General features: G+C 41.9%; 1 protein-coding gene across 1 annotated transcript in view; it reads right to left on the bottom strand.

Annotated features, from left to right (window-relative positions):
- Nucleotides 1-16,247, bottom strand: part of LOC139041143 (ATP-binding cassette sub-family D member 2-like) — a 29,039-nt gene extending 12,792 nt beyond the window's left edge. The window contains exons 1-4 of the mRNA XM_070491000.1: nt 16,196-16,247; nt 14,796-14,964; nt 13,964-14,058; nt 13,092-13,126 (exon numbers count right to left, since the gene is read on the bottom strand). Of these exons, the coding sequence (XP_070347101.1) occupies nt 13,092-13,126; nt 13,964-14,058; nt 14,796-14,934 (269 nt within the window). The 5' untranslated portion in view covers nt 14,935-14,964; nt 16,196-16,247. The remainder of the gene's footprint in view (nt 1-13,091; nt 13,127-13,963; nt 14,059-14,795; nt 14,965-16,195) is intronic.
- Nucleotides 16,248-18,176: the final 1,929 nt, after the last annotated feature.

The raw sequence follows: 18,176 nt of genomic DNA, 5'->3' as shown, positions 1-18,176 counted from the left end.
CTGCTGCCAATCCTCCTCTTTTTGCTGAGGAAGGCTGGCCTTCAGCTAACATCCATGCCCATCTTCCTCTACTTTATATGTGTGATGCCTACCCCAGCATGGCTTGCCATCGGTGCCATGTCTGCACGCGGGATCCAAACGGGTGCACCCCAGGCCACCGAAGTGGAACATGTGCCCTTAACCACTGTGCCACCAGATCGGCCCAGAAGCCCCTTTTATACGGGCACTAATCCCATTCCTCAGGGCTCTGCCCTCATGACCTAATCACCTCCCAAAGGCCCCACCTCCTAATACCATCCCATTGGGCCTTAGGATTTAACAAAGGAATTTTGGGGAGACACAACATTTAGGCCACAGCAACGGGGCCAAAGAAAATGGTGTCATGAATTTTGCTTTGGACATTGGAAATACTAGAAAAAGGAGGTGCTATTTCTGTTCCACTGTGAAGGACAAATATCAATTCCCACTTAGAGGCAAGGCATTACAGGCAGAAGGAAGAGTATATGAGCAGAAGTAGAAAGGTCTGAAATTTCCTGACAGGTTTGGAGAAAGAGATCAATAGTTTAGTGTGGCGAGAGTCTGAGATCTATGGCAGGAAGTGAATACACATGAATCTGAAATGATAGGATTGTGCCAGATTGTAAAGAGCTCACATGCTATTCTGAGGGGCTTTTCTACCTGACACTATACATAGTTGGGAACCCTTGGAGAATTTTATGCAGCAGAGCGACAGATTCACAATCTACTTAGCTCAGAATCATGAATAGCAAGTGGGTACTTTCTGATGAGCCATTCCCCAGACTCACCTAGATGTAAAAACTCAAGAGTAGACAGAGAATTTCAATAGCACTAGGAACCAGAAATATTTCACCATTACCTGCTAGAAAACCGGAAGAACTTCCATGAGTTAAACCTTTAAAGCTTACAGTAGACTGGTGGAACCATTCATGGTAAAATATTTCAAGAAATGTCACAAGCATAGACTTTCTTTCATCAGAGCAAAGGAATTCAAAGCTCCCTCAGTATGGAAACTATTTAGTAGAGGATTCAGAGTCTGTAACACCCTCATGCAGCATCAGTCGTGAGCTGAAATGTGCATGTGGAAGGAAAGGAGCTGTGGGGCGGCCATAGTGAAGTTGTAGCTTTTAGCCACGAAAGCAGAAACAGCCCATCCAGGAATGAGTTTTAAATACTGTACAAAGACAATAAGGTAGTGGTATCTCAATATCTCTTCTTAGACATCAGGTTATTATTTTAAAGAATGAGTGACTTTTTAAACTAGAATGTTTCATGACACTTGGCTATTTTAAACTAGATATCTGGCGGCCAGCCCCAGTGGCCTAGTGCTTAAAGTTTGGCACACTTTGCTTCGGTGGCCCAGGTTCGGTTCCCAGGTACGGACCTACACCACCCATCTGCCATGCTAATGGCAGCTCACATACACACCCACAAAAAACCAGTGACATCCACCATCATGGTGGAGTGAGCTCTTCCCTTAGACTCTCTCCCCAAGACACAATGCAAAGGACATTCATAAACCAACAGAGAACATTCACACGACACAACAGACGTCTGAGAGACCCAGGCAGCCATACATTTGAAGGTGGAGGTGCTGTACCCCCGGGAGGAAGTGGAAGGAGGTAAGGGGATATCCTCTTCCTCCTTGACGGTGATCTAGGGCACAGGACTGCATGTGGCTCTGTGAGGAGAGCGGGGAGGGGCAGCTCTCCGCAGGAACGCCTTTACTCTTGGAGCTGCCTACAGCTGTGGGAAAGCCCCACACAGAGGAGGCCAAGGAATTGCAGGGGCATCTTTATCAAGCAAGCACCCCAGGGGGGGAGACAGCAAGCGCAGAGCAGAACGCCCCCAGGATTCTGCATGCAAAACAAAGCGCCTCTCCCTCCACCTGACACACCAGCTCAGCCAGAGGAAGGGACTCCTACCAGAGCGCATGCACACACATTTCTAAAGCAGCAGCAGTGAGCGGGCAACGGCAGACGTGCCCAGTCAGCACAGATTCCAAAGGACAGGCACAGATGCCAGGGATCGCGGTGGGTTCAGAATACACAGCTCCTGCCCCTCCCACTGGTAGCAGGTAGAATCTGCGATCAGATACTTCCACTAAGGGGAAGCACAAATCCACTCCCTGAAATAGTACAAAAAGGCACTTTAATATTCCAGACCATAAGGAAAATGACAAGCACCCAGAAATCAATCTTGTCCTGAAGGCACAAAAATTTACAATCTAAATGAAAGACAATTCAAAATAGCTATCATTAAAAAACTCAATGAGGGGCCGGCCCGGTGGTGCAGCGGTTAAGTTCGCACGTTCCGCTTCTCGGCGGCCCAGGGTTCGCTGGTTCGGATCCCAGGTGCGGACATGGCACTGCTTGGCAGCCATGATGTGGTAGGCGTCCCACGTATAAACTAGAGGAAGATGGGCATGGATGTTAGCTCAGAGCCAGGCTTCCTCAGCAAAAAGAGGAGGACTGGCAGTAGTTAGCTGAGGGCTAATCTTCCTCCAAAAAAAACAAAAAACAAAAAACTCAATGAGTTACAAGAAAACTTGGGAAAGCAGTTCAATGAAATCAGGAACAAAATTTAATGAACAGACAGAATTCTTTACAAAAGAGACTGAAACTATAAATAAAAACCCATCAGAAATGTTGGAGATGAAAGACACAATGAATGAGATAAAGAAAAATCTGGAGTCCTTGAATAACAGGGCTGATTTATGGAACACAGAAGCAGCAGCTTGGAGGACAGAAATATAGAAATGCTTCAGAAGAAGGAGGCGGAACTATGACAAAAAAGAAATGAAAAAATTCTCCCAGAATCATCCGACTCAATTAGGAAATGCAACAGAAGGATTATAGATATGCTAGAGGAAGAAGGGAGAGAAAGGAACAGAAAGCTTGTTCAAAGAAATAATAGCTGAGAACTTCTCAAACCTGGGGAAGAAACTGGATTTACAAGTAAAAGAAGCTAACCGAGGGGCTGGCCCCATGGCTGAGTGGTTAATTTCGCACGCTTCGCTGCAGGCGGCCCAGTGTTTCGTTGGTTCGAATCCTGGGCGCGGACATGGCACTGCTCATCAAAACCACGATGAGGCAGCATCCCGCATGCCACAAGTAGAAGGACCCATTACTAAGAATATACAACTATGTACCAGGGGGCTGTGGGGAGAAAAACGAAAAAAATAAAATCTTTAAAAAAAATGAAAAGCAGCTAACCGAACTCCTAATTGTATCAATGTAAAAACACCTTCTCTAAGGCATATGTTAGTGAAACTGGCAAAAGTAAATGACAAAGAAAAAATATTAAGGGTAGCAAGGCAGGAGAAAATAACCTACAAAGGAACCCCTAGCAGGCTTTCACCAAATTTCCCAGCAGAAACCTTACAGGCTAGGAGAGAACAGAACAATATCCTCAAAATTCTGAAAAACAGAAACTTTCAGCCAAGAAGACTCTATCCATCGAAATTATCCTTCAGATATGATGGAGAAATAAAAACTTTCCCAGATAAACAAAAGCAGAGGGAGTTCATTGCCACAAGACTCCCTCATACAAGAAATGATCAAGGCGGCCCTCATATCAGAAAGAAAAAGAAAGGGTTTAAAAAGCCTTGAGCAAAGAGATAAATAGGCAGACAAAATCAGAAAACTGCAGTTCTCTATCAGGACAGGATAGCAACCAATTATAATATTGAAGATAAAGGAAAGGAACACATCAAAAATAACCGTAATCTCATCATTTTAACCACAAACTCACATCAGAAAACGGAAGTTACGACAAAAGTAACTTAGAAGGGGATGAAGAAAGGAATGGAACCTGCTTTAGACTAAGGAAAGAAGAGGCCACCAGGAAATGGACTATCTCATCTATGAGATTTTTTAGATAAACCTCATGGCGACCACTAAACAAACAATCAGAACAGAGACACAAAGGATACATACGGAGAAAATCATTCTAGAGAACTACCAAACTAAACTGGCAGTCCGAAATACAAAGGACAAGAAACAAGGGAAATACAGAACGACCAGAAAACAAGTGACAAAATGGCAGCAGTAAGCCCTCATAGATCAATCATCACTCTAAATGTAAATGGATTGAATTCTCCAATCAAAAAAGAGAGAGTGTAGGCCCGGGCCAGTGGCTCAGCAGTTAAGTGCACATGCTCTGCTTTGGCCGTCCGGGGTGCACCAGTTAGGATCCCAGGTGTGGACATGGCACAGCTTGGCAAGCCATGCTGTGGCAGGTGTCCCACATATAAAGTAGAGGAAGATGGGCATGGATGTTGGCTCAGGGCCAGTCTTCCTCAGCAAAAAGAGGAGGATTGGCAGCAGATGTTAGCTCAGGGCTAATCTTCCTCAAAAAAAAAAAAAAAAAAAGAGAGAGAGAGAGAGAGTGGTGGGATGGATTAAAAAATAAGACCCAACATTATGCTGCCTCCAAGAAACAGATCTCAGCTCTAAAGACAAACAAAGGCTCAGAGTGAACTGATGGAAGATGAGACTCCAAGCTAATGGCAAACAAAAGAAGCAGGTGTTGCCGTCCTTAGACAAAACTGACTTCAAGATTAAACAAGCAATGGAGTGACATCAGCATCATGGTGGAGTGAGCTTGCCCAGGACTCTCTCCCCTCCAAGATACAACAAAAAGGAGAAACCCTATTCCAAAAGAAAATAACCTAAAAGCACAAAAATCCTCGGAGAGTCACGGCAGCCACACGACAGAGGGTGGAGAGGCTGGAGCCCTGCCTCAGAGGAGCTGTCACAGGGTAAGAGAGAACTCTGCTCCCTCCCCTAAAGACTGTGGTCACTGCCAGGGAGGCTCCGTGACAGAAGGGGTGGGGGAGGGGTTGCGCGTCTGTGGAATCACCCAGGACTCCCTAGGGCCCTTGCGGCCTAAAGGGAAGCCCTTTAACAGGGCAAAAGCTTTCACTCAGGGGTGACCTCATCAAGCCAAGACCACAGGAGACGAGATAGCGAGAGCTGATCGGGAAACCCAGGACTGCATGCAGGAAAAAGTGCCCTGCCCCTGACCCGCACTGCGCGGGGCCATCTCCGCTGAAGGTGGAGGGCTCAGAATACACGGCTCTCGACCCCCATCCATTGGCAACATGCTGTAACTGCAACAGAATACTATCACAATGGGAAAAAGACTCATCCTTCCAGCATCAGGCAATTCATCAAATCTCCAGACCAGAGAGAAAATAAGCACCCAGAATTCAGTCCTGAGGATGCAGAAATAAGTAAACTAAGCAACAATGAATTCAAAAGAGCTATTGTCAAAACACTCAATGAGGTAAAAGAGAATATAGAGAAACAATTCAACGAGTTCAGGAGCTAGTCCACAAAACAGATTGAAACTATAAAGAAGAATCAATCAGAAATATTAGAGATGAAAGACACAATGGAAGCTATAAAACAAAATACAGATTCCCTGAATGCTCGTGTGGACACCACAGAGGAGCGACATGTTGAAATGCTCCAGACAGAGGAGGAGAGAGAACTGAGACTAAAAAGAAATGAAGAAAGTCTCTGAGAAATATCCAACTCAATGAGAAAATACAACATAAGAATTATAGGTATTGAAGAAGGTGAAGATAAGGAGAATAGAGCAGAAAGCGTGCTCACAGAAATAACAGCAGACAACTTCCCAAATCTAGACAATGAGAGGGAAACGTGTCTGGAGGAAGCCTTCAGATCTCCTAGATGTGTCCAAGTAAAAAGACCTACTGCAAGGCATATAGTAGTAAAACTGGCAAAAATGAATGACAAAGAAAGAATACTCAGGGCAGCAAGGCAGAAGAAAATACCCTACAAAGGAACCCCTATCAGATAAGCAGACTTCTCTGCAGAAACCTTACAAGCTAGAAGAGAATGGAATGACATATCCAAAATTTTAAAAGATAAAAATCTTCAGCCAAGTATACTCTACCCAGCAAAAACATCCTTCAGATATGAGGGAGAAATTAAAACTTTCCCAGACAAACAATGCTAAGGGACTTCGTAGCCATGAGACCCATCCTCCCACACCAAGAAATCCTCAAGAAGGCCCTCATACCTGAAAAAAATGACAAAGGGGAGAGAGGGGTCACAAAACACAGAGTAAGGAGACCAACAGATAGACAGGATCAGAACAGGATAGCAAATATTCAACTACAGCATTAGGCTAAAGGGAAGGAATACACCAAAAACAAAGACAATCTTGTCACTTGAACCACAAACTCATGACACAAGTTGGAATAAGATATGACAATAATAACTTAGGAGGCGAGGTGGAAAGGGACTGAATCAGTTTAGACCAAGGAAGGAAGAGGTCATCTGAAAAGGGACTATGTTATGCACGAGATTCTGAATACAAACTTCAGGGCAGCCACTAAACTAAAAAGCAGAACAGAGACACAAAAAAGAAATGAGGAAAAAACAAAGACACACAGCATAAAAAACGGCATAATTCAATGGGTAGACCAAAACACACAGGACGAGAAACAAAGGAAATGCAGGAAAACTGGAAAATGAGTGATATAATGACAGCATTAAGCCGTCATACATCAATAATCACCTTCAATGGAAATGGACTGAACTCTCCAATAAAAAGACACAGAGTGGCAAGACGGATTAAAGAACAAGATCCAATAATTTGTCGCCTCCACGAAACTCATCTCAGCTCCAATGACAAGTACAGGCTCAGAGTGAAGAGGTGGAAGACGAGACTCCAAGCTAACAGCAAACAAAAGAAAGCAGATGTCGCAATACTTACATCAGACAAAGTAGACTTCAAGACAAGGCAGGTAAAGAAATACAAAGAGGGGCAGTATACAATGATCAAAGGGACACTCCATCAAGAAGAATAATAACACTTATAAATATCTATGCACTCAACACAGGAGCAGCAAAGTTCGTAAAGCAACTGTTAACAAACCTAAAAGAAGATATTAAAAATAACACAAGGGAGGATGGAACACTTCCTAACACATTCTACGAGGCCAGCATCACTGATACCAAAGCCTGAGAGGGACAGCACAAAAAAGGGGAACTACAGGCTAATATCGCTGATGAACATAGATGCAAAAATTCTCAACAAAATTTTGGCAACCTGAATTCAGCAATACGTCAAAAGGCTCATACATCATGATCAAGTGGGATTCATACCAGGGACACAGGGATGGTTCAACATCCGCAAATCAATCAATGTGATACACCACATCAACAAATTGAAGAATAAAAACCACATGATCATCTCAATAGATGCAGAGAAAGCACTTGACAAGATCCAACAGCCATTTATGATAAAAACTATGAAAAAAAATAGGGATACAAGGAAATTACCTCAACATAATAAAGGCCATATATGACAAATCCACAGCCAATATCATACTCAATGGGCAAAAACTGAGCGCCATCCCCCTGAGAACAGGAACGAGACAAGGATGCCCACTATTATCACTCTTATTCAACATAGTACTGGAGGTTTTGGCCAGAGCAATTAGGCAAGAGAAAAGAATAAATGGAATCCAAATAGGGAGTGAAGAAGTGAAACTCTCGCTGTTTGCACACGACATGAGCTTGTATATAGAAAACCCCCCAAAATCCACTGGAAAACTAATACAAATAATTAACTACAGTAAATTTGCAGGGTACAGAGTCAATTTACAAAATTCAGTTGCTTTCCAACAACAAACTTACAGAAAGGGAACTCAAAAATATAATTCCATTTGCCAGCATACCTGAAAAAATTAAGTACCTAGAAATAAATTTAACCAAGGAAGTGAAGGACTTATAGAAAGAAAACTATAAGACATGAGTGAGAGAAATTGATAGTGACTTAAAGAGATGTTAAGAGACTCCTTGCTCATGGATTGGAAGAATAAACATAGGTAAAACGTCCATACTACACAAAGCAATCTACAGACTCAATGCAATCCCTATCAGCATCCCACTGACATTCTTGACAGAAACAGAACAAGGAATACTAAAATTCATATGGGGCAAAGATCTCGAATTGCTAAGGCAATCCTGAGAAAAAAGAACAAAGCCGGAGGTATCACAATCTCTGACTTCAAAATGTACTACAAAGCCATAGTGACCAAAACAGCATGGTACTGGTACAAAAACTGGCACACAGATCAACGGAACAGAACTGAAAGCCCAGAAATAAAACCACACATCTATGGTCAGCTAATCTTTGACAAAGGTGCCAAGAACATACAATGGAGAAAAGACAGTCTCTTCACTACTATCTCATGACTAGGTACTTAAGCAAAGAACTGGAAATCAATGATTCAGAGAGACTTATGTACCCCTATGTTCCCTGCAGCATTATTCACAACAGCCAAGACACGGAAGCAAACCAAGTGCCCATCAACTGACAACTGGATGAAGATGTCATATACGTACATACACACACACACACACACACACACAATGCAATACTACTCAGCCATAAAAAAAGACAAACTTGTCCCATTCACAACATGGATGGAACTTGAGGGTGTTATGTTAAGCGAAATAAGCCAGACAGAGAAAGGCAAACACCATGTGATTTCACTCATACGTGGAAGGTAAACACACGAACAAAGAGAACGGTTTACTGGTTACCAGAGGGGAAGAGGGGAGGGAGCTGGGCATAGGGGTAAAGGGGCACATTGATACGGTGACGAACAAATTATAACGGACCACTGACATTTCACAATGTTATAAACTGTTTTGACCTCAATTAGAATAAAATAGGAAGATTGGGGGCAGATGTTAGCTCTGGACGAATCTTCATCAGCAGAAAGAAATAAAAATAAAAAAAATAAACTAGAAATGTGGCTCAAGGCTGTGCACATCACCGAGCTCTCCAACTTCAGAGCAGGAACAAGGAAAAGATCACACAGCAACCTGATAGGAACTAAGTAGAAATCACGTCTAACTAATAGGAAAAGACTGTCCATTTCTCGCTCCTTCATGAATACGCCGATGTGGAAATCAGAACATATATCTCAGCCATATGTCTTTGTCTTATTTTTCTTCAAGACTGTACAGCATGAACATAGAAACGTTCAGCTGAAAAGTCAGGAGAAGAGTCCTTGAAAGACTTCTATTTGAGGAAACAGAACTATATTTTAGAAAGCTTCTGCTGTGTTTGTGTTCTCAGGAAAATTCAGGAAACTGCTCTATGAAGCAAGAAATGAAAACCTGTATAAGTTGAGAGACTGAGCTGTAAAAGGAGAGGGTGGCAAGGGAGAAATAGACAAAAAGATAAAGAGAAAGTATTTGGGAAAGAATAAAATTTCCCTTGAGATTACATGCAGCTTAGAAACAATCAAGATCAGTTTTTACATCACTGGGAATTGAATCAATGATGTTGAAGCCATTGTTGAGAAACTCTCTCAGAAAGAAGGAGATAAAGGAAAAGAGAGAAAATAAGAAGAAGATTCCAGAGATGGAAAAAGATTTTCAATAGAAGAATGATTGGCATGTCTGAGGGAGAGAGCAGAGCAGATGAGAAAAATAATCTTTAAACACATCTCAGAGAAAACTTTCTGCAGCTCAAGGAGGGCCCCGATCATCAAAAGGAACACATCAGATATGAGGCCAAATTGATGAGAAAAAAATATGACCATAACACATATTGAGAAAGTTTTGGAACTTCAAGAATAAATAAAATTCTCTAGGGATTTAGGAAGAAAGAGAAAAAAAGGTCACATTGGAATTAGACTGCTCATCTGCAATTCTAGGATACATGGAGCAATGAGCGTGGACAGAGACGAGGGACAAAACTGTGTGAGATAAGCATTCGATACCCAATCTCTCACCCACGAGTGAAGACAAAAACAAAAGGATTTACACTAATGTGCAAAGACTCCCAAGATACACTATTCCATCTAGCAACAATACTAGAAACACAGTTAAAAGATGAGTCAGACTCAGAAAAAATATGAGCAACACGTAAAATAGACAAATGGTTAATATCCACAGTGAAGAAGGAGCTCCCAAAACCAAACTAAGAAACTGCTAAGGGGTAGGAATAAATAATTGACTGAGAAAGAAATACAGATGACCAATAGGCAGCAAGGACACAATCCATCAATTAAAAATGAAACTGGCATCGAAATACCATCGGATCAAGAAAACAACAGGAAGAACATCACGTGTGGGAAAGGCCTGGGAAAATCGATACCGGGAAGAACTCTGGGAGAGCCTTCAGTGTCTGGAAGATCAAGACAGCTCCCTGAATCCAAAACTCTCCACAGTCATACAATCGACCTCCTCCAAATCATACAGTCAACAAGGAGAACCAAGGAAGCCACATAGAAGCAAGCCTGTAGCGTCACAAGATGACCAAGACGACCACAACCTTCAAATGACCTGCAAGTTCAGAAAGAAATGCCAACTTCCAGCCCAGCTCCGACCACTACTGAAAGCCTTTGGCAGAGTGGAGGATTACAAGGTTTAAGACTCCATGGAAAGGACAAGGTCATGGAGGAATCAGATAAAACACATCAAACCACCCTCAAAAGAGGAAGTCCAACACTACCTGCTGAAATCCGCAACACAGGCGAAGGACTCGGTAGTGCTGGGCACTGGCCACGAGCACGCTGCTGCAAGGGGAAAGGCTCTGGAGGTGTCAGCCTTGGAGAAGCACTGCTTCCAAGGGAGAACCAGAAATTGGCAAAAGAGGCGGTGCTCCTCCGAGACGGGGCCATAAGGAAAGAGGATGGAAGGAAAGAAAAAGGGAATAGGAAGGATTTTGCACAAAGGAAAGAGAAACAAAATATACCCCTTAATTCCCGATTGCGTTATGTTTAAAGAAACTGCGCTTCACCATCCTGACAGAAGTGGGCTCTCTCACACTAGGAACCCTGTCCATACAACATCCAGGAACAGGAAAAAATAATTCCATACAAAGTTACTGCAAGAAGAAAACAAACTGAATCATAACATTTCAGTCGTTCAAAATTTCTCCTCTGCTCCTCCAAAAACATGAAGGAGAAAAAATACAGCACAACACTCCACATTTAATTATTTCAAACACGCGTTGGAAGATGTTAAAAAAAGAAAAACAAACATCTAGAATTAGAAAGCCACATATTAAGGCAGAAACGGACACAGCACAGAAATACCGTGAGATCTGATCAACTTCTTTTAAAAGACAACAACAAATAAACTAAAACTAGAAGGTGCCTTAACAATCCCATACAAGAGGGAGAGCTGCACTCCTCAGAACCCATCGAGACCAACGTCACTATCTTCTTCACGTCTGTCCTTCCAGCAAGACTTGGTTCCAAGGAGCCAAGACCACGTGTGCCGCTTCAGCGCACGATTCCCGGGCACCGCATCCCCGGGCTGGCCCCGTGCCCAGCACACACCGCACGTTCGATGAACATGAGCGCACGAAGAGACCCCTCGCTCCGCGGGCCCCAGAGCTGTCGCGCGACCTGACGGGCACCTCTTGGCGCACAAGCCTATTCCTCAGGGACACGCTCGCCTCCCACCAGCCCCCAGGCCCACGCCCCCAGGTACCTCTCCCAGATGGAATCATCTTCGCAGGCGCCCCGGTCGTCCGTGTCCGGCGAGCAGGAAGAGCGGGAGCTGAAGGAGGGCCTCCTCAGGCTAGCGGCCGTGGCTGTGGAGGGCCCGGGCTGCTGTGCCCAGCGGGGACACGGAGCGGCGTCCACGGACGCCGGGGGAACGGACGAGCCCGGCCCGGGAGAGAGCAGCAGAGCGCGGCCGGACTCCGCCGGGCTCGGCTCTGCGCAGGCAGCCGCGGCTCTCCGACGCCTCCCCGGACAGCGGCCCAGCAGCCGCGCGCGCCGCCCCCCACGCTCCCCGCCGCTGCCCCGCCCCCCCCTCCCCCCACCTCGGGCAGTGGACTGCGGACAGGGACAGGGACAGGGACACCCTCCTGGGAGAACTCCTGGGGCCCCGCCCACACGCTCGCTCTCGGGGGAACTGCAGCCTCCTCGGGTCTGACTTGAACGTCACACCCGAAACCATGCAACGTCTAGAAGAAAACATAGGCAGTATGCCCTTTGACATCAGTCTTAGCAGCCTATTTTCAAGTACCATGTCTGACTGGGCAATGGAAACAAAATACAAAATGAACAAACGGGACTACATCAAAGTAAAAAAAAAATCCTCCGCACGGCAAAGGAAACCATCCACAAAACCAAAACACAACCTAACAACTGGGAGAAGATACTTGCAAACCATGTATCGGATAAGGGGTTTATATCCAAAATACAGAAAGAACTCATAGAGCTCAACAACAACAACAAATCAACAACCCAATTAAAAAGACGGGCAAAAGATCTGAGCAGTGACTTCCCCAAAGAAGGTATACGCATGGCCAACAGGCATATGGAAAGGTGCTCAACATCATTAGCGATCAGAGGAAGGCAAATCAAAACTACAAGGAGAGGTCACCTTCCTCTGGTCAGAATGGCTCTAATTAACAAGGCAAGAGACAAGTGTTGGAGAGGATGTGGAGAGAAGGGAACTCTCCTGCACTGCTGATGGGAGGGCAGACTGGTGCAGCCACTAGGGAAAGCAGTATGGAGTATCCTCAGAAAACTAAGAATACATCTACCATATGTAGGATCCAGCTAGCCCACTGCTGGCTATTCATCCAAAGAACTTGAAAACACCAATGCAGAAAGACACATGCACCCCTAGGTTCACTGCAGCATTGTTCACAACAGCCAAAACTTGGAAGCAACCTAGGTGCCCATCAAGGGAAGTATGGGTAGAGAAGATGTGGTATGTATACACAATGGAATACTACTCGGCCCTAAGAAACGATGAGATCCGGCCATTTGTGACAACGTGGACGGACCTTGAGGGCATTATGCGAAGTGAAATAAATCAGAGGGAGAAAGTCAAACACCGTGTGATCTCACTCATAAGTACATGATAAAAACAATGACGAACACGCACAGAGCAACCCGAGATTGGATTGGTGGTTACCGTAGGGGGAGGGGGGAGGGGAGAGAGCAAAAGGGGCGATGAGGCTCACATGTGAGGTGACGGACTATAATTAGTTTTTGGGTGGTGAACACGACGTAATCTACACAGAATTCGAAATGTATTACAACGTACATCTGAAAGCCACGTGATGTTAGAATCCACTGTTCCTGCAATAAAGTGAAATAAAATAAAATAAAATAAAACAAAATAAAATAAAGAAGTGTAGGAGCCTCAAGAGGCTAACAGGCTTTTGCAAAGTTATTCTAGGGATTTTTACGGCTTAGCTCAGGGCGGCAGACACCAGCCTGAGACACAGCTGTGACATAGCCACTAACTTCAACTAAACTATATTCCGACTGGAAGGAAATCGAAACTACTGTCATCATAATTTATTGAAGGCTTCACTTCGTGCCAGATCCTGTGCCAACTGCTTTGCACCAACTGTCTCATTTAATCCTCCCATCCAAAAGGTAGGTTACCGTTATTCTCCCCATTTTAAAGGTGAGGAGGCGGAAGCAGAAAGATGGCAACCTGCCTGGCATTCACAGAAGGATTCTCTAGGTAACGACATGACTTTTGGGCAAGATTTAAAGGTTTAACACATGACAGTGAAGACGCAGATCCCAGTATCACAGAACGTGAAAAACACTGAGTCCTGCCAAATGGATTAAAACACTAATTATGGATCCTCACAATCTCTTGGCCTGTTTTTTCGGGTGAGGGAAAACCCGGTGTGAAAAACCGTTTAGGAACCTTGTATAGGCTCTCAGTGAACTGTAATTTTAATTTTCATCCTGGCAATAAAGCAGCAGACATCAAATTTCTCTTTCTTTCTGCTTTCTGAGGAAGTAACTGCTTCTGTAATTGAGCCACTGTGCATACCCTTCTTGATTTCCCCTCCTTTCCATATGCTCCTCCAAGTATTTAACAAATGTACATGAATTCTGTGTTGTTTTGTATTAGTGTGATGGCAACAATCAGAAGATTTTTGAATATCATCTTACTTTGAAGTTTAGCCTGGAAGCCACCACTTCTCCCGTTGGTGTAATTATGGGAACATTTTCACAAATAATTCCATGATCCACATCAATAACTTTTCCTATAAGTTAAGGAACGACTTAAGTTACAAAAGCTATCACACGTTATTGTTAATTACGTAAATAACTTAAAGTATAATGCAACATAGATAAATTCGTTATAAAGATAATTCACAGTAACAAATCAGAAAACCAAGTGAAATATAGATATCTATATCTAAAGAAAAGTTTAACGTAAATTTGGACATTTTGACACATCTACTTGGAAAATCTTTCTCAGATACATTACTTACCAATAATCTAATGTCAACATCATAATGAGAGCAAAGCTAAACTCTATCTGATATAACCCAGCCATACTCTTTACAACTACTTGTTTCTCTAAATTAACCTTTGTTACAGAAAAAACACGGTGCCCCAAAAAGGGAATTAAGACATTTATATATAATTTGTAAAAATATGATAACCAAATAAGTTTAAAAACATAGGATGATGAAGAACGATATGACATTAGTTCTAATTCTGTTATTTGATTTTTAAAAGCAAACAATTCATTCTGCCATATGTGCAGTTTCCAAAAATAATTCTAGAAATTTTGTTCTAAATAAAGGTAACAATTTTTTTTTAATGGTAATGTTAGTCACCACTCCTCAAACGGCAATACTAAGTTTAGGAATAACTATTTAAATAAATAAATGTTGGTTTCTTTTATCTGTTAAAGACTAGCTTCTAAAAAACTTTAGTTCTGTTGATAAACACTTAAATACAGGAAAAATATAAAAACATTTGAGTCTAATACCTTTGATTTCCAACGTATCACTGAGGGATAATTCTATGTTAGCTCCATTCTTGCTATGGTTTTCAGACTCTTGCATGACAGCAGTTCTCTTATAAATGCCTCTTTTCACTTCATCAAAGACCCAAAACATATTGTACATTCGAGCAGTATAGCCTGCTAATTCAGTGATCTAAAACCAACACAGAGAAATAAAATAGGGTTAATATACTCAAGACAGACTTAAAAAAATATGCAATCATATAAGCTTTTTGATTTAATGTTAAAGATCCTATTTTATTATACATGAAAAATAAATAACATATCTGATAACTAAAACAAGTAATGGTAAAAAGCTTATCAAGAGAGCAACATAGCAACGTGTCAATGTAAGTTTGATTGGGATTATAAAACACATAAAAATTATTCATTCAAGTCAGGGTTAAAAACGAAATGTAAAGATTTCAGAATATTAGTGAGACTTAAAAATCTTTGGTCAAGGGGCTGGCCCCACGGCCAAGTGGTTAAGTTTTCACGCTCCACTTCAGCAGCCCAGGGTTTTGCTGGTTTGGATCCTGGGCGCAGACCTAGCACCGCTCATCAAGCCGTGCTGAGGTAGCATCGCACATAGCAGAACCAGAAGGACCTACAACTAGAATATACACTATGTACTGGGGGGCTTTGGAGAGAAGGGAAAAAAAAGATTGGCAGCAGATGTTGGCTCAGGTACCGATCTTAAAAAAATAAATCTTTTGGGGCCAGCCCCGGGGCCGAGTGGTTAAGTTTGTGTGCTCTGCTTCAGCGGCCTAGGGTTCACCAGTTGGAATCCTGGGCACAGACATGGCACTGCTCATGAAGCCATGCTGAGGCAGCGTTCCACATAGCACAACTAGAAGGACCCACAACTGAAAATACACAACTATGTACGGGGGGCTTTGGGCAGAAAAAGGAAAAAATAAAATCTTCATAAATAAATAAATCTTTAGTCAAATTTCTGATTTGACTCGTTTAAATGACAGATTTCATTTCCAGAAAATTAGAAATTTTGTGAAAAGCTTAAGTTCATTCAATGAAATTATGATCCTTTATTTTGATATCTTTTTTCAATTTAAAATAGGTTTTAAATAGAAGAAAAATACATTTTTTTCTTATTAGAAATGAATGTTTCTGAGTCAAATTGATTGTCAAAATTCCTAAGCTTGGCAGAGAAAATATCCCTGCTAGAGGATACCAAAATTGGGAGTGAGCTCAGTGAAAAGCTTCAACTCCTTTTCAGTCCAAATTCCACAATTCAGCTTCTTTTCAAGCCAAACATGATTTATATGCCCAAAGAAAAACATTAAACATGACTTTTTTCTAGGTGAGATTAAAGATAAGATGAGATAAATCTCTGCTTTAGTCTATAAGGCTCAATAGAGTGGTACCTTGCTCCTATCCTGCCAGTGATCCAATTTAGGCTGAATCTCCTGCTGTTTTTCTATTAAAAGAACACCTTGTTGTCAGGGTACTGTGAAAGGTGACTCATCTCCTGTCAAGACCATCTTTCTCAGTGAAAAGGAAAGCACAAAAACCATTCCCTTACAGAAATGCTTACTAGGAAACTGGTACCAATAAGCGAGGCAGGTCACTAGTAAATGTCTCTTAATAAATTGTGGAATAATACAACAATGCTGACATTTGTGTAAGATTTTTGTGTGTGCAAAACAAGCAGTAAAAGAGTGCATATTACTGTCAAAAGCTTTCTACCGTGTTTCTACTGTGTGAGAGGTCTGTAGCTGGATTAGTATCGCATTTCTATATGTTAATGTTATAGCTATTTAAAGGGTAATTTCTCAAATGTTATCCACAAAAATCTCCTGAGTTCTCAAGCAGAGGAAAACAGAGCTAAGGATTAACAAAATATGGATTCAAAAGAAACCTGGCTAAATATATTTTCATAAAAAAATAAAAAGTCCAAAACCAAATGTAGAGGTCAATTAAAGAAAAGCAGGAGGCAAGGAGTTAGTAGACCAGGATGCAGGGTGGAGTGGGCCAAGAGTGTCTGAAAAAACCTGAGAATGTGACTGTGGACAAATTACTTTGGGATATAAGACAGGGGGTTTGCCCTTGAACTCTAACTCTAAAAAGGACCCTTGCTCCCTCTGGAGCTAGCAGAGAATGCATGATGCTTTCATGTGCTGTCATAGCAGCAATAAGATTCTTTAGAAGTGAACATTCTGTGATTCAAAGCACAGTCAGCCAAAATAAAGCAAAATGCAATCAGTTTTTGTGTCGGAGACAATGTAGAAAAACTAATTGATATTCTTTCTGTGACTTAGATACCAAAGTATTTTAATGTGAGATGGCTAAAATTTTGATTTGTCATTTAATTTTAATAAGTAATTTATTAATCAAAAAACCTATCCTCAAAACTGTGTCTTCAGATTATCAAAATTACTATTTGAAAAATTTTTTTTAAATTGAGTTGGTTTGGTACGTGGCCCTAAACAACTGGTTTTACTTTTATTTTTTTAACCCAATTCAAGAAATCAGTTGTTGAATGAGACTGAAAAGTTTTGTGGGTAAATCACAAACTTTGTCACTCTTTTATATGGCTTATTCGAGGCTGATTTAATAGGCAGCTAAATTTATAAAGATGCTCTGGCAATTTATATTGATACAAAAGCCACAAGAGTAATTAATAGTGAGAATGTCTGTCCATGGGAATATTATGTAACATCTGAACTGAATAAAATGATTTCCAGTCTTAACACTGTGATATCTGCAGGTCTTATTACCATTCTTTCAGCAAGTATTTATCGACCACGTACAACATTCCAAGCATTAAAATGGATATTAAGAATGTAAAGCTGAGTAAGACAGTTCCTGCTTTCCACTCAGGGCCTGGTGCAGGGGATAGTCAATTACAATGTGGTAAAGCACCAGGTGTACTGTGAACACACAGAAGGTAGAGCCAGACTCTGCAACGAAGGCGGGAAGAAGGTGGAATCACAAGAGGGTTTTAGAGGTGGTTGGTGAGGCTTGACTTGTCATGAAGGATGAGTAAAAGTTTGCAAGGTATATAAGTAATATTACTGGCTAACATTTAGCGACTGCTTAATATGTATTGTTTTAAACATTCTACGTGTATTAACTCACAACAACCCTACAAAGTCAATGCTATCATCATCCTTATTTCACAGATGATGAAACAGACACAGACAGGTTAAGGAATTTGAGTAAGTTCATATAATTTGTAAATACTGGAGCAAGAATTTAAATTTAGGCACTCTGGCTCCAGAATCCACACCTAGGGGTGTGGTTTTTTTTTTTAATTAAAAACAAATATGTCATACTATAGACAGAAAAAGAGGAGTTATAATTGAAAGTGTAAAAATTAAAGGGTATTAGCAGCAATATACTTGG

Source organism: Equus asinus, chromosome 20 (assembly GCF_041296235.1).
Source record: "Equus asinus isolate D_3611 breed Donkey chromosome 20, EquAss-T2T_v2, whole genome shotgun sequence".
NCBI classification, from domain to species: Eukaryota; Metazoa; Chordata; class Mammalia; order Perissodactyla; family Equidae; genus Equus; species Equus asinus.
This window is presented reverse-complemented; position numbering and strand designations above follow the sequence as displayed.